The sequence below is a fragment of the Molothrus ater genome, chromosome 20 (genome assembly GCF_012460135.2).
Source record: "Molothrus ater isolate BHLD 08-10-18 breed brown headed cowbird chromosome 20, BPBGC_Mater_1.1, whole genome shotgun sequence".
Taxonomy (NCBI): domain Eukaryota; kingdom Metazoa; phylum Chordata; class Aves; order Passeriformes; family Icteridae; genus Molothrus; species Molothrus ater.
In genome coordinates, this window is record NC_050497.2 from 974,673 (window position 1) to 995,583 (window position 20,911).

Consider the following 20,911-nt stretch of genomic DNA (forward strand, 5'->3'; position numbering starts at 1 on the left):
CAGTCAGGGAGCTCCCCTGCAGCAGTGCAGTTGTATCCATGTATTCCCACTATCAGCAGAGTTAAAGCCTTGTTTTTACCTCTTCCATCCTGTGTTCCAACACACCAGACTGTGCACATTAAGTAAGCTCTCATTTTATTTCTCCATCACTTTACTTTTAAAATCACTCCCTATTTTAAGCTATGATATATTGGTACAGTGTAATCACTCACTTGGGTTCACTGCTCAGTCCAGAGCACATGGGGTTCAGCACTAAATAAAGGATCACTGTCACCCTTTATTCAGAGTGACTGGAGGAGCTATGATGATCTAGCAGAGAAAATTGCCAAATCTAAACGGTGTTAAACACCTGGGCACTGGAACTTTACCTCTGTGACTAAAAAATATTTGTATCTTAATCAGAGCACAGCAGGGCTAAACTAGAGTTAAGGGGTTTTTAGAAGTCTAGGCTGGACAAGCAAGGAGAAAGGGACTCTGCACAAACAGCATGGCTTGAGGGAGAGGAGGAGGAGCAGCAGAACACACCTGTAAGAACATTCCAGTGGCAAAAGCACTGGCAAGGCACATTTAACTGTGTTTGTTCCATTATGTGATCTTGTGCAGGCTCCTTGTGTGGTCACAAAACAGTGCTGAGGGCCTCCCTCTTCCCTGGACCCTGTCCCACAATGAAGAGGATCAGTGATTGCTGCTATCCGTGTAGCTGTTGCAAAAACCCCCCAGACAATTAGCACAGTCAATTAGCACAGTCAATTAGCAGAGAAACTCCTAACTTGGCATCAGTCCCACCTCGATGGCTGTCCCCAAACCAAGGAACCAACCTCCTTTTTGAAGTGCAATGAGCTCTACAGGACCAACAGAAGATTAACTCTCCAAAGCAGTCCCAAAGAGCAGGCACTTTCACGTTCAGAGAACAAAAACTATTATGGCCTTAGTTTGGAAGAAAAGAGCTCAGTAAATAGTAAGGCTTGTTAGAAGAAAACTAAACTAACATTTCACAGGGCCAGGCATGGCTACCTGTGGTCCCTGTCACACACAGGGATCTCACTGTCCCCAGCAGAGCCCATGCTGGCTGTGGGCACTTCTCTCTCCCCTTGGCAGTGCAGGGAACACGGAACATGTAACGAGTGCCAACAGCACAGCCCAGAGAAGAGGGGTTTGCTGGTGTTGTTAGGGGACTGTCCCCACAGGCAGGGATTACAGAGAAGTAAGAATTTTTTCCAGCTGGTCCAGCTTGGCACTGATCTCCTGGGCTCTGTAGGAGAGAACACCCAGCAAGCAGTGCCCAGAGACAGGAGCTTTACAGAGAATTCACAAAGAGCTGCCCATGTGCAGCCAAGCTTTACCTCTCTGAACAGCAGTCCCTGCTGAGGCTGCTCCCAAGAGCCAGGCCCCCTCCTCCTCACCCAGTACAGCCTTCTCTGCTGACAGCCTTCCAACACACCCAGCACTGACCCAGCAGACACTGCTTGCTTAGCCAGAACCTCCCTGGGCAGAACCACCTCCCTGCAGTACCACTTAGAATCACAGAATCGCCTGGGCTGGAAGGGACCCACAAGGATCAGACACCCCAACAATCTCAGAGCATTGTCCAAATGCTTCTTGAGCTCTGTCAGGCTGTGCTCACAGGGAAGCTGTTCCAGGGCAGTTTTCCTGCTGTGGGTTGTAACTCCAACCCCAAGATATCCATCTGGGGCACAACATCCAGTACCTCTAACACAGCTTGCCATGGGAAGAGCTGCAAGGGACTCCAGGTGCTCAGGTGTGACTGCAAACCCACACTGAAACCATCCCTAAACCTCTGCACAGGTGGATCCAGACAGCTCATGCTACCTAGGCAAGTTTGCTCAGATTCAAAGTCTCTGCCGTCATCAGGGGCTGCACCTTAAGGCTCCACCCAAAGCACAACGACACCAGCAGGTGCTATTAGGGCAGGGAAGGACACTCCTCAGCCCCCAGCACATGCTGGCCCTTCCTGGTATTCAAGTCCTTGCTGCCAGCTGAGCAATGACCCTGCTGCCAACACAGACGTTCAAAATGCTCCAAAGACATCTGCTCAAACCCCAGACTCAAGTATCACTCTCCTTCATGCTCAGGAGCCTTTCCAACAGCAGCAGGGATTCCAGAGAGAGGTCTACTGAGTACCAGCTGTACTTATTTAGTCAGCTCACAATTCATCTTTAATACACAGCCAAAACAGAGCACCTTATCTTGCTAGCAGTAGAAAAGGCAAGGCACAGCCTCATTACAAGGCAGGTCCTCAGCTATGAAGGACTGGCACACTCAGATGGCAAATGAGCAGGTTTTTCAAGTACCCCAGGAAATAACTCCATGGGGACTGAAAGAAGTTTTGACCACTCTGCTTGCAAGTGGATCCCAATAAAAGAGAGAATGAGCTGCTCCTCTCTCCCATCTCCAGGAGCTGCTGCCAGCTGGCTCTGGTGGTGTGTCCAGCACTCACTGGGACTGGCTGAACTCCCTGCCCCAGGGCTGAGCTCAGCTCTCTTCCCAGAAGATCCTGTATTCAAGATCTGAAGAATTTTTGTTGGTTTGATTCACATATTCCCCAGAGAAGGAAGCACATATTTCATTTTGGCAGGAAAGAGAAGGCAGAGAACACATGCCCAGCAGTGGCAGCCAAAACAAGACACTTCTTTCCTTAGGACACTTGGCCTCAGTGGATTTTGCTTTAGAAATCCAGGAAGGGAATAAGAGCAATCAGAAATGTGTTGAAAGGTCAGGAGCCCTGTATCACTAAAAACACAGCTAGAAACACAGACCACCTAAGCCACCCTCTAAGTGCAGGAATACCACAAAAGCTGGGTACACACTGAGCCCACTGGGCTCCAAGAGCTCTGCACAGCATCCCAGAAACCCAGACTGGAAACATCCATCCAGCTGACATCCCTGCAGTGCTGCCAGCACAGCCCATGAAGGGTCCCAAATGATGGGCTGTCCCCACAGCAGCTGCAAGAGCTCCTCAAGGACCTGTCCAAGGTGAAGAACAATTTCAACTGGGCCCAGAGTTCACACTGAGCTTTCAAATGGCAGAAGCCACAAAAGGTACTTGATAGAGGAGCTCTCAGCAGCTGGCGCCCTGCAGACACCCTGGAATCCCATTGATCCTCCTCTGGCAGAGCACTATAGGAACAGCAGTCTAGCAGGGACAGTCTCCACATGTGGAAGGGCAAAACTGCTGAATGCAAACAGATCACAACAGCCTGATGAATTCCTCCTAACATCACCTGCAGCAGAAATGCTGCAGGTCCCAGTCAGGATAAAAGCAGGAAGATTAGAAGAGGGCAGTCTGGACAGCACTGCTTGTCCTGCTCCATGAGCAGGGTGGCTCCTTTGCACCAGCAGGTTTGGGAATGGCAAAGGAAGCACCCAACATAAGGAATTCTAGTCTAAATCCTACATTCTATCACAATTTCATATAACTCATTCACCTTGACAAACAAGGTTTCCCAAACATAAAGTCCAAGAGCAGCTCTTAAAGAGGAGGGGCTGGATTTCTTACAGCTGCATTACATTTATGTCACCTCTCTATTTGAGGCTGTGATGTTTCTGGCCCCAAAAAGGCTTTCTGAGTGGGGTTTGAGTGACCACAAAGGATCAGCATCATCCCTCCAGCTTTGGCCAGTGGATCACAGGACAGTCGATGACTTGCTCTGATCCTTGGTTTCACATTCTTTGTTTCCTGAAAATCTGCTGGCAGATGCTCAAGTTCTGCTGATGACAAACCCAGAGGGCTGGAGCTGGGGAATGGCTCTGTGGCAGTACCTGGAGAAAACATCACCTTTCCTGGGATATCTGCCTCACTGGAAGGAACCATGAGCAACACCAGCACTCTTCAGGAAGAGCCAGTCCCCATGACTAATCCACCTGATGCAAAGAAACAGGAAAGGATGGCATTTTCTGAGGACCATGCTGCATGCTTCCCACTGGGAAACATCTCTCCAAGCTGTGTCCAGGGCACACTCTACCTGAGCAGCCTCCCTGGAAGACCCAGAGTGCAGCTAATGCTTCCTTACAACACATCAGGGAAAAAAACAAAACATCTGGGACCCTCACTTGTTTCTGTGGATTCCACCCAGGGCAGCACAAAGACAGCTCTGGAGAGAGGCTTCTTCTCCCTTTCCGCAGCCAGAGGGGCACCTAGATGGAAAGGAACACATTTATGGCTTCCTAAGCTGGCAGAACATTCCCCGCGCAGGCTCACAGACAATTCCTCTGACCTGAGCCTTTGGCATCTTTGGAGGATTCCTTCCAGACTGGCAGTGAGGAGAGGCAGAGTCAGGGCTGCAGGCAGGAGCACAGACCCCCCTCTCCTCCCCACTGGAACTGTGCCTGGCACACAGGTTACAGCTTTACAGAGGCATTTTACAGCCAGGGACAGAGCTGCCAGTAAAATCAGCTTCAATTTACATCAGAACTCTACTTAAAGGTGTCTAATGGCAAAATTCCTTGAAAAGGGAGCAGGACTGAGCCCAAAGTCAGCAGCAAACCCTTAAGAGGATTAAAGTACCCAGAGTTACATTAGTAAGGATTAAATAATAATAAAATCCAGAATTCTGGAAAGGACAGAAACCCTCTCACACAAAGGCACAAGCCAGATCCTAAATGGGGGTAAGAAAAAAAAACTCCCTGTGGGCAAACTATTCCAAGATCACTCAGTTCACAATAATTTACTTCCTTCCCACAAACATTTGGCCTCTGTCAGGAACACAGGAGACATCGAGGAACACACTGGATTAACATTGTGCTTCTCATACTTCACACAGGGGCATCCTTGGGATGCAAGCTGCCAAGCCAGGAATAATCCCAAACCCTCACAGGGAGGGGTCAAATCCCCTGAAATGACCCAAAAATTGGTGCAAAGTGCTGGCTCACCTTCCAGCTGGCAAGGGGCCCAATGAGAGGTGAGAGGGCATGGAGCCACAGGCTCGTGCTTGCCTTCTCCATGAGGGATTCCAGGGCCATTCCAGCTCCTGAGAAAAGCTGCTACAGGTGCAGTCACCAGCTACAGGGATGAATTACCCACAGCAATTTTTAAGCTTTTAAGTAGGTGGCCAGAGGAATCTATAAATTCTGTGATACTTTATTGAAACCATGTGTCAGCTGAATGTATCACAATGGAGATTTCAATGCACACCTTCCAGGCCTGGATGTAATCCTACCAGGTTTGGCAACTTGATGCCGGACTACCAGGAATTTCCCTGCAGAGGGGAATATCCTGGTTTAATTTCTGAGAGAATGAACCCTTGTCCAGAATAGTCTGATGGTCACAAACTCTATTTTTTTTTTTTTTTTATGTTTTGGGGAAAAGGTGTTTTGGACACTACTCACTGGATGCTGAGAGACATTCTCAGGATGTTACATATCAAAGAATTTCCTTCTCCCTCAGTTAAAAAAGTATGCTCAGGTTGAATCCAAACAGACAGCAAATACCAGCCATTTAAAGAAAAAATATTAATATTTTACAATTATCCCCCAAATCAGCATTATGGAGTAGGATATTGAGGCTCCATGGTAGAAGTCAGACACAAGACAATGTAACAACATGAGCAGATCCTGTCTCATCCTAGTGTCACTTCAGGGCAGGGCAGGGTTCTTTTTTTGTAAATTCAAAGTGTAAATAAGGCTAAGATAAAGAATGGTCTAATCAGTGTCTAAAGGTGTTACTCCCAGCAATCTGGCAATGAACTACCTCAATTTACACAATTAAAAAAATAGGTATACTTGAACCTACATAACCTGTACATGAGGAAAGATTTTTCTTTCTATCAATAAGGATCTGAAGTTCCATCTCAAGTGAAAAAGTCCATTCAGCCCACACTGTGGAGTTCTGCATAACACACAATAAAGACAATTTTATTTTAAAGCCCCTTCTGGAGTAAAAATGGTTTGGCTGGGAACACACCATTCATCTGTCTCACAACTGCTTGGATTAAATGATGTAGCACTGAGAGTTTCATAAAAGAAAAGTAAACCTCTCCTGACTTTTTCCTACTCATTTGTCCAGGACTAGAAATTCTGTTCTTACTGTGATTTCCAGATGGGAATTCAGATGGATTATCACTGCCTGGTTTCCAAAGTGAAAAGAAGAAGTGCTACTTAAATGACTGAGCAGCATTAAAGAAGAGATCTTGACTCCATAAAACCTCTTAATGAACAAAATGAAATTAAATTAAGCCAGGGGGATGCAGGACCCTGCTCCCCACAATCACCTGAGGCAGTCAAGAAAACCAGCCCTGCTTAGGCTGAAAGGAGAAGGTGTCAGGAAGGTGATCCCTGTATTCCTCTGCCTTTCTGGTTAGGAAGATCCTTAGGAGGGAGGCTACTGAGAATTAAAATACTTAAGATACTGAAGGTGTATGGGTTTGTTTGCCACTCAGGTTCAACATTGCTGGGATTCCAACAAGCAGCTGAAAAGAAAAAGGTCAGGCTGAAAGAAGAATTTGGAATAATCCCTGGTATGGCTGTTGTACACCTATTGCTAAATTCCAACCCACATTGGAAGATGCAAAGTGCATCACTCACTGGATATACCAGGCATGTATTTCTTTCTTCACTAAAACCTTCCTGGCATCTTGAGGACAAACTGAGGGATGACCAGAACAGTCTGGGATTACTAAAATTCTTATCCTCTTTTTATTGAAATAAATATATTTCTCTATAATTTTCCTGCCTGGGAACTCTGTAAGAGATTTGTTTTCAAATATTAACATCCAGATTTCTGTAAAGATAGTCTATTTGGGCAGCATCCAAGAAAGAATTGAGAAAGAAATATTGGCAATTTTCTACATGAGATCATCTGAATATCACAGAATTTCAGAGAATTTTAGACAACATGAAAGCCTCCTCTTCTAAAATCTCTGATTAAAACTACCCAGAGAGACACTGCTCCTCTCCAGAGCTAGTGCTGGAGAGGACTTGCAGCACATCAAATGCTCCAGTGTGTGTCCTGTTCCTGAGTATATCCTTAGGACTTGGATGGAAACACACTGGATATCCAGGAATTGTTCCCAATTTCACCCACCTCAGACAGAGGACACAGAATTACAAAATATTCTGGGTTACAAGGGACCCACAGGGATCCCCAGCCCAGCCCCTGTCCCTGCCCAGCTCCCCCAGCAACCCCAGCCTGGGCATCCCTGGCAGCTCCTGGAGCTCTGGCAGCCTCGGGGCCGTGCCCATTCCCTGGGCAGCCTGGGCAGTGCCAGCACCCTCTGGGGGAAGAACCTTGCCCTGAGCTCCAGCCTGATCATCCTCCTATCTTGGGATAACTACCTCCAGCCTTGGGTTTTAAACTCAAAATTTGTCCACACAGCAAATTCCTGAACTAAGTTTCTTATTATTTTCTTAATTCTTCCTCCTCCACTGAAATTTATCATCCTTGGTCTCAGCCCATTGGTCACTTACATGTGCAGATCTTGTTTGGCAAATGGGAATCTAAAGAGACTTTGCCTACTTAAAATGCAAACACATTAGGAAAATAAAATCCATTTTTACAGTTCTCCCCAAGGAGCAGGAGAATTATTAAATAAGAGCACTGGGAAAATCAATCAGGCAGTTGTAAATGATTCACAGGTCACCATGGTGGCTGCACGGGGGTGTGCACACATACAGCACTCACTGTATCTTACTTTTCACTGGGGAAGTGTCAGTGAGCACAACAAAGCAACTTCCTGGGCTTTGCTCTGCTACCCCCCAGAAAAGTAAAAGAAATCAAAAGTTACATTTACTTTAAGGAAACATTTATGTTGCAAATTAATCAAGAAGCAGAGATGCTAAAGGTTCTTCCTCAACCATAAATTAACACCAGCAAACCACCTCCGGATCTTCCCATCCCTGTCAGAACTTTACAAACACCATATCCTGTATGAGTAAGGTGTGGGCAAGAAAACCTTAACTTTGACTATATTAATTTCATGGTTTAAATTCACAGCCCTCCAAATGTTTTTGCACATGCAAGGCGTTAGCACTGTGCCTCCACAGTTAACATTTGCAAGGCATATTCCAGCCCACATCCCTGCTTCTAACCTTTCACTGCTTTTCCAAATGAATTTCTTCTCAGGCTGAACTTTCTCACACTTAGTCAGAGCCCCCAAAGGGAAATATGTTTTTAAAAGATCAGATCAATCTTTTTTATTTATGGGGTTCTGAAATATTTACTCTGTATTCCATCTTAGAAAAAAAAAATAATGCCACTTCCTTTTTCTTCCTCACTGTAACTGCAGTGGAAACACAGATGAACATGGATGTACATCTGTGCCCAGGTGGTGAGTTTGAGGGCATCTGGCTGAGAAACTGGAAAGGAAAATGTTCTGTTTGTTGCCTGCAAACAGAACATTAGTGACCCCCTCCCACCAACTGTCCTGTCTTAGCCCAGCACCCAGGTACACACAATAAGTATGAACAGCTACAAATGGGGAAGAAGAAAGTAAATTCAGGATGTATTTATATTAAATATATATATATTACCAAATTCTCAAAAGTACTTTTTCTGAAGATCACTTGGCACCTCTTGCCACCCTATTTATCCTTAAAAGCAGTTCTTCTCAACCCTGTGACACTGCAGCAGGTGCTGTGCATCCCTGCCTTCCTCAGGATTTGCTCCTGAGCTGCTCATCAGGCTGTGTGGTGACACTGTGTGACAAATTCCAATGGCCACATTTTGCTTCTCCTGCAGCCTGAGGGTGGTCTGAAACACCCAGATGTATCCTCACCTGTGAGATGGTATTTGTGATTTTCAAAAATGACTGCCAAGCAAGGAAAAGGGGCTCAACGCAACAGAAAAACCAAGAGACGCAAAGAAAAATCAGGTTGTGTTATTTGGGATCAGTTGGGATTTTGTAGGATGTGGCCCAGGAGTTTCCAGTCTGTGGGGCTGGTCTCAGTGAGCATTAATGGTCTCTGACAGCTGCTCCTGTTTATGCCAGGATTTCAGGCACAAGAGAAGGAGCCTGTCAGGGATGCTCTGGGCTTACAGACAGGATCTGTGGGCTGGGCTCTGAAGCATCTCCCAAAATGGGGAGGTCACTGGAGAGCTGTGCAGGATTAACCTGCTGCCAGGCTCAGCACTGGGATCTGCTTTTGAGGAACAGCACAAAACCCAGCTGTGCCTCTTGAACAGAACTGCAGGTACACAGGAGCAGGAAATGGAGACAGAAGGGCTGGGATCTACCAGCAAACCACCATGAGTGGTATTCCAGCCTGAATTGCCATAGGAAGAACTGCAGCAGCCCAGGCATGGAAGCAAGCAGAGCAGTAGAACTGGCTTGTAGTGGAGCTCTTTTTCCACCCTGTTTTCCTGCCCATCCCCCAGATGGTGTCAGAGTACAGCCTGGGAGCACAGCCTGCTTAAACTGCAGCTTGCTTCTGATGGTCCTCAGAAAAGGTGTCACCAGGGAAAATCACACTCAACCCCCTCTGTCAGCAAGCTGTCCTGGTACAGCCAGCCTGACTGACACGCTGGAGATCAAGGCTCCTGAAAGCACATCCTGATTCTTCCCACTTTCAGCAGTGCTTTATTTAAAGAACCCAGGAATGGCAGGACTCTCCCCTAGAATATCATCAGCACTGCTCCCCGAGACTCCGGAATTCTCCCCTGGAAGAAGAGCACTCATGAAGCTGCAGACCACTAACCAGACATACTTGCAGTTAATATATCAGCTGTATTTTGAGATACCTTCAGCTTTTAGCAATCCTTCCCTGCCCACTTCCCTGTGCATTTTCTGTTTCTTTCCCAGGGCACAGAACTGCAATCCAAGCGTTGTGCCCAGCACTAACTGGGCTGCAAGCCCAGGGACCTGCACTTTATTCCATTGACACTCACCCGTTTGTTGCCTCTGGCAAGTCACTCTCCTTCTGTCCTTCTGTTTCCTGCCTGCCTAGAGAATTCCAAACTCCTCTGGGCAGTGACCCCAGACTCAGCCAGGCAAAGGGCTTAGAACTATCATGGACTGGGAGCACCACCTGCTGTATCTGTTAACATTTGGTATTTTGGTATTGAAAGCCCTTTGCTGAGGTGAAATGAGGCAAGTGTCATAGTAACATTTGCCAGAGCAACCTGAGTTCTGCCCTGGGCTGGTCTGAAGAGGGAGAGCACTGTAAGAAAGAGCAGCAGTGAGCAGTCAGAGCAAAGCTCCAGTGCCTACACACACTCAGGTGAACTTCACAGACAATCCTAAAACTCAGTTCCCCTTCAAGCTCTGCAAGCCAGTTATGATTAAAGCCAGTTATGATTACTCTGAAGATGCTCCTGCATGTAAGCTCCTCTTTCCTACAGAAAAGGATGGTACCACACTCCAACAGGCTGAATGTTCCAGCCATAGAATCAGAGTCCCACTGTGGGTAAGGGTTGGAAGGGACTCTAAAGATCACCTTGTTCCACCCCCTGCCATGGGCAAGGACATCTTCCACTGTCCCAGGCTGCTCCCAGCCCAGTGTCCAACCTGGCCTTGGGCACTGCCAGGGATCCAGGGGCAGCCCCAGCTGCTGTGGGCACCCTGTGCCAGGGCCTGCCCACTCTGCCAGGGAACAATTCCTAATTCCCAAGATCCCCTCCAGCCCTGCCTTCTGTGATTCTGTGATTCTGTAGCTGTGTCCCCAGCCTGGGACATGTCACTGAACACAACCCACTGGGCACCATCCACGGAACACACCCACCCCACAGCCTGGCACAGTGCAAACACCTGATCAGGTGAGAGGAGCCCCTGCCTCAGCCCTGTCCCTGCCCCCACAGGGCCCTGGCCCCACTCCTGCCCCTGGGTTTATTCAGGACCTGTCCTGGTGCCAAGAATGTCCTATGGAATGTGAGCAGCAGGAGGGAGACTGTTTGTGCCAGTTTGTAACTCCCCTAAACATGACTGGAATTCCCATGGAGAATGAGAGCACAGACCCAGCCCAAACACCTTCCCTGAGGACTTCCCAGAGTCTGGAGCAAACCACACAGGCATGTGAGCATCTCAGAAAAGACTTCTAGACCCTTTTATGGGAACAGTCAGTGACCAGGTGTCAAACTAGCCACACCTGTCTAGGAAAAAATATTAAATTGACAATTTTTTTCAAAATCACCCTCTTCTCTTCCTTGTCCCTGCCAGTTAAAGTTGGTAGCAGTCAGACAAGTCTCTTTAACACATTAGCACTGTGGGTTGCATTGTTTTCTTCTCTCTCTTGTGGGAATTGTGGTCTTGGACCATGAGCCAAGGCTCAAAAAGGAGCTCCCAAAGCCATGCAGCAGTGTCCCTGTGAGCACATCCCCTCCTCACCACCACAGAGCTGTGGCTCTTCAAGAATGCATCCAAAAAAATAAAGGGAGTCCCAGAGACACCATCTATTGACTATAAACCCCAAAGACTCAAAATAACCAACTAAATGCAACAGTTTTTCCTCAAGTGAGTCTTCAAAGTGCTTTCCCAGCTGGAGAGTCTAAACACCACTGTCTCCTCTTTAGGCAGGCAGCGAACAAACAACAGCTCTCAGCTGAGTCCCAGCTGGCCCCACAGCTCCCTTCCTCCCAGGAAGAAAAAAGGCCAGGAAGGGCCCTCCCCAGGAGCCCCTCTGATCACAACCCCTCTTCTGAGAGCTGAAGGCAAGGGCACATTCCAGCACAGCCTCACCCCCCTGTCAGTCCCTGGTCCTCCCGCAGCCCAGGCTCACTCACACACCCAGACTTTGCTTCCCAGCACAGAGCTGGCTGCTCCAGGGCAGCCCAGGGGGCACAGCACAGGAACTGAACCACAGCCAGGTGCTCTGCACAGGCAGCAGCTGATGTCACCTGGCACACAAGGCTGCCTTCACCAACACCTCTTGGGTGACCGCTGGTGGCTGTGAGTAACAGCTGGCTCCAGCAAGTGACCATGGAGAAAATCTGATCAGCTTTTCCAACCTTGCAGTTTGTGATGTGAACACACATCACCAATGTGTTGTAATGTTGTATAATGTAGTTATTATGTGAACTAATCCAGGGCCCCACTGCTGAGCAAGGGACTCCTCACTCACAGGTTCAGGATGGATGTAATCCATGCCCCACAGAGAAGCACAGGAGAGAAAACAACACCTTCCTGTATCCCTTAAATACTGAGAAATTTTGGGAGAGGGCAGCAAACCATGCCTGGAGAGCCCATCAATATAGAGGTTCCCAAAGGGATAGAAATAGCAGAGGAAGATTGGAACAATGAAGACATCTGTAAGAGAGAGGGTGTAAACAGCCAGACTGGGTCACAGAGAAACAGTGCAGCAGCGGGCAAAGCAAAAATAGCAGGAAAGGAAAGATAAATAAGAAATTCCTAAAATATAATGAGGAGCAAACTGACAAGGAAACAAGAGAGCCATTGAGTAGAAAAATGAGAAGAGACATGCAGAAGCAATGAGGGTAGGCCAGGGATTTAACCCAGCCTCAGAGGGGAAGGCACAGGGAGAAAAGAAGAGAGCTGAGTTGTTTCACTGCAGCACAAGGAGGGAAGAGGAAGATGGCTCTGTCAGGAAATTACAACCATGTGCACTTAGGCACAGCAGCACTGGCCCAGCAGCCTCACATCCACTCTGGAGGACAGGGGACATGTCCAGGCTGTCCCTCCAGTAGGGCATGGCCATGGTAGATCCTTCTTCCCCTTTCCCTACCCCACCATTCACCAGCTCCCAATTCTGCTGGCTTGGTTTTGCCTCCATCTCTTTCAGCTAGATGAGACTATTTTGGGATATGAGTGTGGCAGGTAAAAAGTAATTCCTGCCCAGGGGATGGGGCTGGACCCTGCACAAAGATGGAAGCATTTCCTGCCCCTCCTACTGCTCCATCTCCAGTGCCACCACAGCATCTCCTTGGGAGCCAGGTGCAGGGAGCAGCTGTTTCTTGCTTTTCTCTCCCAGACTTCAGCCCATGATGTTCCCTTCTCCCCCTCTCTCCAGGACCCAGACACCACAGAAGAGGCATTTACATCCACAGAAATCCTTCTATAGCTCCAATAACATCGAGTCTGCCCACACAGCAAAGGTGTGAGCCCTCATGTCTTTTTCTCTCTTCATGCCTCACTCTGCCCTATCTTTTCCAGCCAAAAAAGTTCCCACAACAGGTGGGAAGAGGAGAAGCTGACTTACAGAAAAAACCCAAATCTCTCTTTGCACAAGGTGGTTCCCAAGCTCTGTCAAAAGTACCCAATACTCAAACAGCAAGCCCAGGATGCACACAGCCTAGCCCAGAACATAGCCATGCCTGCCAGCAAAATTAAGAGCAAGGGAGCCAGGAGATGAGCCTGGAAAGCCTCAAAGTAAGTAAAACACCAACAGACAGCTGAGCAATGACTGCAAGAGAGACACCAAAGGAGGTGACAGGAGCCTGGGAAGGAGTTTCCATGCACAGAGCTGGACTCAGTCAAGGGAAAGACTCAGCTGCAGAGCCCAGCCTCCCCTGTGAGCAGTACACTGTGTGTACACACTGCTGTGGGATGGCTGCTTGCTACTGAGATGTTTCAGCTCAGGGCTGAGGATCTCCATTCCCCACCTGCAGTGAAGTCAGTCCTGCTTCCTTTTGCAGACAGAAAGCCAAGACCCCCTATGCTAATGCCAATTGTTCACCTATCACAGAACACAGTGAAGAAAGAGTTCAGAAAAGGTAGTCTGGTTGTACTTGTTATTTTTCTTTACTATTTATCTAACATTTCTATACCCACCCAGGGTAAGTTTGGTGCTTCCAAGCTGCTGTCTGCAACCACCAATGTTGGAAACTTACCTTTCCAGTGGGAATCATGGCTCTCACCTAACACATAGCAAAACCCAGGTGGGCAGAAGCCTCGGGAGATCTCTGGTCTGACCTCCTGCTCAAAGCTGAGTCTGCTCCAAGCTCAGTCCTGGTTACTTGGGACTTTACCCAAACAGCCTCAACCTCTCTTCTCTCCACTTCATGCCCACTATCTCTCAGTTTTATCACCGGGAACTGCCCGGCTCCACCTTCCCCCCACCCCTCACAGCGGCCATGAGCGCGTCCCCAGCTCCCTCTGGTGCCACTTCTGCCCCGGCCCTCTCTCAGCCCTGTGCCGGCTCTGGCTCTCCCTCCCCGGGGCTGGGGCACACACCCCAAACTGCAGGTTTAGGGTTTAAAAACCACACCGGGCTGGACGCCGCTAGAGGCTGGCGGTGCCCTGTCCCTCCCCGGCAAAGGAGGCAGGGGGAGCTCCGCTCATGGTCCCCTCACAGCGCTCACCGGGCAGCTCCCGGGGCACCGCGCCCCCCTCGCGGGCGGGACAGTGACAACGTCTGAGCTGCTGGGCCGTGAGGGGCGCCCCCGTGCCTGACAGACCCCCAGGCCGTGAGGAGCGGCCCCGCCGTGCCGTGAGAGACCCCGAGCGGTGTCCGCAGCCCCGCCGTGCCCGCCCGCTCTGCCCCGCCGCCGCCATCTCCGCGGCGGGGCCGCCCCCTGCCGGCCGCCTGCGGTACGGCCCCGCCGCAGCCCCGGCCCCGCGGGGCCCTCGGGAGCGGGACCGCCGCCCGGCCCGGCCCGGCCCGGCACATCCGGCCCCTCGCGCCCCGCTGTACTTACTGCCTTGTGAGGCTCCTTCCCCTGAGGCAGCTTCGGTGTCTGCAAAGAGAAAAAGCAGCGCTTAGATCCGCCGGCTGCGCTGCCCGGCCTCCACCGCCGCCCCGCTCGCTCCCTCGCTCTCCTCTCCGCCGCTCTGCCCGGCCCCTCAGGGACGGAGCGGGCCCTGAGGGGCTCACCGGGACTGCGAGGGCAGACATGGCCAACAAGGGCTCGTGGTCATATAATGGTCTGGGCTGGAAGGGACATTAAAGCCCATCTCGTTCCACCCCCTGCCATGGGCAGGGACACCTCCCACTGTCCCAGGCTGCTCCAAGCCCCAATGTCCAGCCTGCCCTTGGACACTTCCAGGGATCCAGGGGCAGCCACAGCTCCTCTGGGCACCCTGTTCCCCAGCTCACAGGGAACAACTCCTAATTCCCAAGATCCCATCCATCCCTGCCCTCTGGCACTGGGAGCCATTCCCTGTGTCCTGTCCCTCCATCCCTTGTCCCCAGTCCCTCTCCAGCTCTCCTGGGGCCCCTTCTGGCCCTACAAGGGGCTCTGAGCTCTCCCTGGAGCTTCTCCTCTCCAGGTGAGCACCCCCAGCTCTCCCAGCCTGGCTCCAGCCCCTGGAGCAGCTCCATGGCCTCCTCTGGACACGATTTTTTAACAGGCAAGTGCTGTGAACCAGGAAAGCGAAAGGCGGACAGTGCAGCTGGCTCTGCTCCCGTGGGATTTGGCACAGCCAGCTCTACCACCATGCCTCCCTCCACAGGCAGTGATGGCAAAGCCTCCATGAGAGATGGGCCACAAGAATTCCCCCAGGGTGATTCTATCCTGAAGATTCTATTGCTGAAAGCAGATGGGAAAAGAAGGGAGAGAAAGCTCCCTCCACTGTCGTGTGTGGGACTGCAAGAAGCACATAGCAGAGATCATGTTCAAGCCCTAAATGAATGCAACAGGCAAAGCTGCGAGCTGGAAAACAAACCCCAAAGTTACAAGTCAAGTATCATAAAAAATTAGGATTTCTAAGCCAGTTTGAAGTGTTTCATATTCATCCTAAATTATATACACTGTATGTCACATTATCTAATAATGTAACTGCCTTGCAAAATATTCCATATGTCTGTTGGAATGATGCTTGCACTGCACTGGAAACCACAGCTGCAGAATGGCACAGCGTTTTTGAATTTAAAATTTTCAACCTTAAGTAATGAGCACTGTTTGCATTTAATTACCTTATTTCTTAAAAATAATAAAACCAAACTATTGTGAGTTTGTGAATTTGTACATTTCTACTTGATTAACCTGCCTGATTAGATCATTCTTCTAGGCAACGGTATTAATTTGGCACAACTTCATAAACTCAGGGGCCAGATCAGAAACCCTCAGTGATAGTGCAGAACCTCGACAGCAAAGCCCAGGATTTTTCCACAGCTGCTACTTGTTTGAATTCTCACCCATCATTCAAGGAAAAGCAGCGATGGCACAATAGATTTATGCAAAATGCTGTCCTGGTGTTCACAAGCAATAGCATGAACAAATCATAAAAGATATGCACTATTTAAATAACTTTAAAAAGTACTTTAGTCAAATTTAACAAGAATCAGGCAACACACAAAATTTGAGGAACAGCCATTTCTGAACTGTGTCAAGAAATGTTGTTACTCTTAGTCATAGATAGACTAAAGTATTCATGAATTTAAAAATTACCAACTAAAAATCCCCTTACAGCCCACTCTATATCACCTTTGAGGTCAGACCAAGTAATTCTAGTTGTGAAACAAAAGACAAATTTCTGAGAAAGTTGCAAAAGTCAGTAAGAACAGGGAGGTGGGCAGGGAAGCTGGAAAATGGGCCAGTTAACTCCTCTGTCCCAAGAAGCTTTCTGCATCTCATTTGAGTATCTGCTGCAGACTGGGAAATGTGCACGGGAAAATGGATCTTAAAATGGATCTTGAAATGCAGGGCAGAGGGCAAAAAACCTCCCCAAAATAATCTGATATTCTCAGTAACAAATAAACAAATGAACCTCAACTTTCCTTGGCTCAGAAACACCATCTCTCCTCAGGGATGGTTATTCCTCTACTAGTTTTCTACTCCTTACCTCAAAATCCTTTCAGTGACAGAACCACTTTAACTCAGACTCCAAAAAATGTGCACTTTGGAAAAAAGCATTTTTCCATATTCACCATTTGAATGAGTCATCTTCCTTTTCATATTTTTTGAATTGAGCAGAACCCATTCTTGGAAAACATTAATCTGAAACTTGAAAAGCTTTGAGAAGTTTTTAGCTGGTGAAACTCAAAACTTGGCCTGAAGAATCCAGCCCCGCTCAGAGCATCCAGGATCTGTTCTGGTGAGGGCAGCTCAGCCCTCAGCTGGCACAGCCCTGTGGGGAGGACACGGAGAGCTGAGGGGCTTGGAGGGAGGCAATGCAACAACTTATAATGTAAATAAATAATAATGAAAAACAACTTGAGCAAAATCATCAGTCAGCCCAGAAAAGCTTATCTGGAAACAGAGAACTTCCACCAATTCTTGGGTTAGAGGCGATATATCCTGCGAGGGTTAAACTCGAGCCTTGCTATTTTCTTTCTCTGCTTTTGGAAGAATTCTCCTTTGGGTACAAATCTCCCTTGCTTGGCCTCAGCCCAGAGGTTTATAAATTTGCTGTTTGAAAGTCTAATAAAGCAATTTCAGCCTTTTTTTTTTTAGGAGTTATCTAAAAGTGAAATAATTTTCCTGACTCAAAACATGCAGATGCTTTGCTGCTCATGTTGCTTAAACACGACCCAACTGTACAAAGCAGAACTTTCTAGCTGACTAACTCCTGAAGGCAATCCAAACCTTTTAATGACCTGAAAAACCCCACACAGCTAAAATAAAAGCACCGTAAGCAAAACATTTTTAAGCCCTGGGTTGCGTGTAGGCGAAGCAGTAACATTTGGGACAGAGCCTTCCATCGGCACCGGGAACGCGCAGCCCCTCCGCTCCAGCTGAACTCCAGCAGGAGAAGGAGCTGGGATCCTGCAGGGCTGCAGAGCAGCTCACAAAGGAGCCTTTCAGCTCCACAACATAACTTTTTTGTTGGGTTTCTTCTTTATTTTATTTGTGAGTTTTGGGGAGGCAAAGGGGAAGGAACACAACCCTTTCCTTTGTTCCTCGATGAAACATAGCAGGGAAATTTCTTACCTACGTTTCTGGTTCTTTGCAGAACCCTTAGACAGGGATTTCCGTGCCTGGATCTTGGCTTTCGGGGGAAAGCAGAATGGGAACTTGTTCCTGCGAGGCAGCACGTCCTGAAGCAGAGCTGCCTCAGCCCTTCTGCAAACTGCCAGAGCAGTCGCTGCCTGAAATTCTCCAGCCAATGCTCAGCACCACAGGGAAGGCTCAATAAACAAAGAAAATGCCCTGTTTTATAACATAAACTCCCCTGCTCCTGAAGGCAGACAAGAAAAGAAATCAGCCTCAAGAACACGGGTCACCTCCAACGCAGCTTGTCTGCTACAGAGAGCTGGAGTGGAGGCAGGTGCAGCTATAAAAAAATCCAGAAAATTTCTCAAAAAAATGCTCATTGCAAAGAAAAATGTGATGTTGCCAGGGCGAAACTCTTCATGTGGAACTGAACAGCTCAAAGGATGAGAAGACAGCAAGTTCTGCAAAGGGCAAAACAAGTAGTGGATAAGGACAGATTGACTGCACGAGCAGAGAGGGTGACAGACCTTCCCCCTGCTGTAAGGCTCAGGTGGGGCCTGACACAAAAACCAGCTCAGAAATAACCCAGATCAAAGCAAGGACAACTAGAGGCCCCCAAACCTTGCATTTTGTGTCACTGAGTGGTGACAGACAGGCTGATGACACAAACGTTTTGTTCTGCCACAGAGGTCCAAAGCAGATCAACACCAGTTTCTCTGCTCTCTCTTGGCCTGAGCCTTTTCTGTCTCCTGCTCTGTCACCTGCAGCACCATCCCAGGGCCCGTTAGTGACACAGGAGCCACACAGACAAGCAGAGAGCAGAGGCCTGGGATGGGGTATATCCTTCAGCAAATCACAAACAGCAGCTCTTGCTGCTGGAATGGGCAAAAAACCTAAAGAGAAGAAAGGAGCCTCAGTTTGTTCTAGCTCCTCTGATGCTGAGCTGGGGTGTCTTCCAGGATCAGTCCAGCTTTGGGAAAGGCAGATGTTATGTGACTGATGGGTGGCCAGCCCTTGGGAAAACCATGGCTGGCACCATCCTGCCAAAAGGGAATCCAGGTTCTGCCACTGCAGCCCGGCTCCCCCCTTTCTGCCCAGCCAGAAAGAAACGACTGAAAGATTCAGGACCAGAGTCTCTGGCAGCTGAGAACTGCATGGACTGGGCCAAGGGAGCTCACATTGCAGTGCTTCGAGGAAAGCAGCCCTGGGAGAGCTGGCTGCCACTGCCCTGGCACTGGATCTGAGACACAGACTGGAGATCACTGGAGAACAGCAACGTGCAGGGTTACACCCTCAGTGCAGCCATCCCACCATGTTATCCTGTTTGTCCCCTGGGGCAGCACCAGCCCCTTCTCCTCTGTGAAGCCTTGGGGCAATAAAAGCATCTTTCACAAAAATCTCCTTCACTCCTGCAGTCTTCTGCCATCCCAGCACCATTCCTGGTCCGGTCCTTGAACAACTCACACTGGATAATACCACACAGGGCTTCCCTCCAAAAAAATCCTTCCTTCTTTTCTCCTACCCGTCCTTAACCTTTTACTGCAGGTTATTCCTCTGCAGCCAGGCACACTCTGCCCAGTACCTCAGCTCCCTGGGAGAATCCCGCTGCCAGAGCTGCATCATGTTTGCAGTTTCATTTCTTGCTGAAGAGTGTAGATGAATAAATAACTCATTTGTATTTTTATTGTCTTAAAGCAATTTGAATGCACTTTAAATGTAACTACTACATGAATCCACTTACAGTAACATAAACCAACACTTTCTAAGTATGTATCACAGATATAAATTCTGCTTCTCCATCACTGATGTGAGAACTAATGATTAATTTCCACATTCAGAATTTTGAAAATTTTCATCTTCTGCAACTACACATGACAAAGACCTCGGAAGCAAAAGGTAAAGTCATGTCTCCACTGAGTTCATGTCAAAACTATGGATATCAAATGTACAGGTCTATGTTGATGCATCCATATAATTTAATATATTGCTTAATTTTATTATCAAAATATAAATGAATACAAATTAATTAGATCACACACTAGGAGGTGACATCATACTAACAGAGCTCCTAAAATTCCAGCTGAATTAAAGATCCCATGGTGCTTGGGGAAGAGAAGTAAAATAAAAGCAATCCTTGTCCCACGTTTAAATACTACAATTATTATTGCAAAATTGTTGCAATGCTGTGATGTAATGGTGAAGCATATCCCTGTTATTTTAGGGTTTTTTTCCTTAAGCCGCAGAGTGAAGCTACTTGAAGCTACATTTAAAGGACTTTAAAGAATTTTGTTGGTATTTAGAAAAGAAATACCACCATGGAAAAACAATTCAGAAGTAGAGAAGCAGATCTGTGACATTAAACAGCACACAAGGAATATGCAACCATGCAACTAAGGATGTGTTATGAGACTCTGACAAACTCTGAGCAGTTAAGGATGAACACTTCTCAGCTGTGCATGTGCTGACTTTTGAGAGTTTGAGCATTTAAAACCTGATATTAGCCTTCATTATTCCTGGATTTTCAACCACTGGTTACACCTGAGGAGCTAAAGCAGATGCTGCTGCCAGCCTGGCACAGTGACTCCAGTGCTCACCTCAGGGACAGGAGACAAACCCAGAGAAAGGCTCAGGAGGAGCTGGTTTGCAGTCCCTGCTGTTCTGGTATTTCAGAGCTCCAAATCCTGCAAACTACACTTTGATTGAATAAACCACCTCAAACTTTCACATTTCTGCAATTAAGCAACATTGGATTGCTCAGTCTTACAGAAAAACCAGATCAAGCCACTCCTGACCAAGCACGAGACCTTTCAGGCACACAGTGCACTTGGGAAGTGACCTCAGCTGACAGCAGGGCACAGGGGCAGCTCAAGGAGCATTTTGATTTGAACATAAAAATACAGCAGTCACAATGCCCATATCTGATTTATATCCTCCCAGGCTGACTTCTCAGGGGTGGATGGAACTCCCAGCTGGGCAAGAGTGCAGAGCACCTCAGGGAGATGCCACCACACTGCTGGCACGGGGACCTGCCAAGCAAAACTCTGTGATCTGAGCTCCCCCTGCACACAGGGATGCCCTCAACAGCCCTGGGCAGTAAATACTGCCCTGAACAAGGGAGCTGCTCCTGACCTGGGGAGAAATATTGCTGGAGTTAAGAACCACAAAGCTGAGACATCCCCAATGTTTATCACTGGG

The 20,911-nt window shown here is 48.3% G+C and overlaps 1 protein-coding gene across 1 annotated transcript in view; it reads right to left on the reverse strand.

The window, feature by feature from the left end:
• ZNF618 (zinc finger protein 618) overlaps window positions 1-20,911 on the reverse strand; it is a 148,677-nt gene that overhangs the window by 39,863 nt on the left and 87,903 nt on the right. The window contains exons 6-7 of the mRNA XM_036393894.2: window positions 14,540-14,578; window positions 4,072-4,155 (exon numbers count right to left, since the gene is read on the reverse strand). Of these exons, the coding sequence (XP_036249787.1) occupies window positions 4,072-4,155; window positions 14,540-14,578 (123 nt within the window). The remainder of the gene's footprint in view (window positions 1-4,071; window positions 4,156-14,539; window positions 14,579-20,911) is intronic.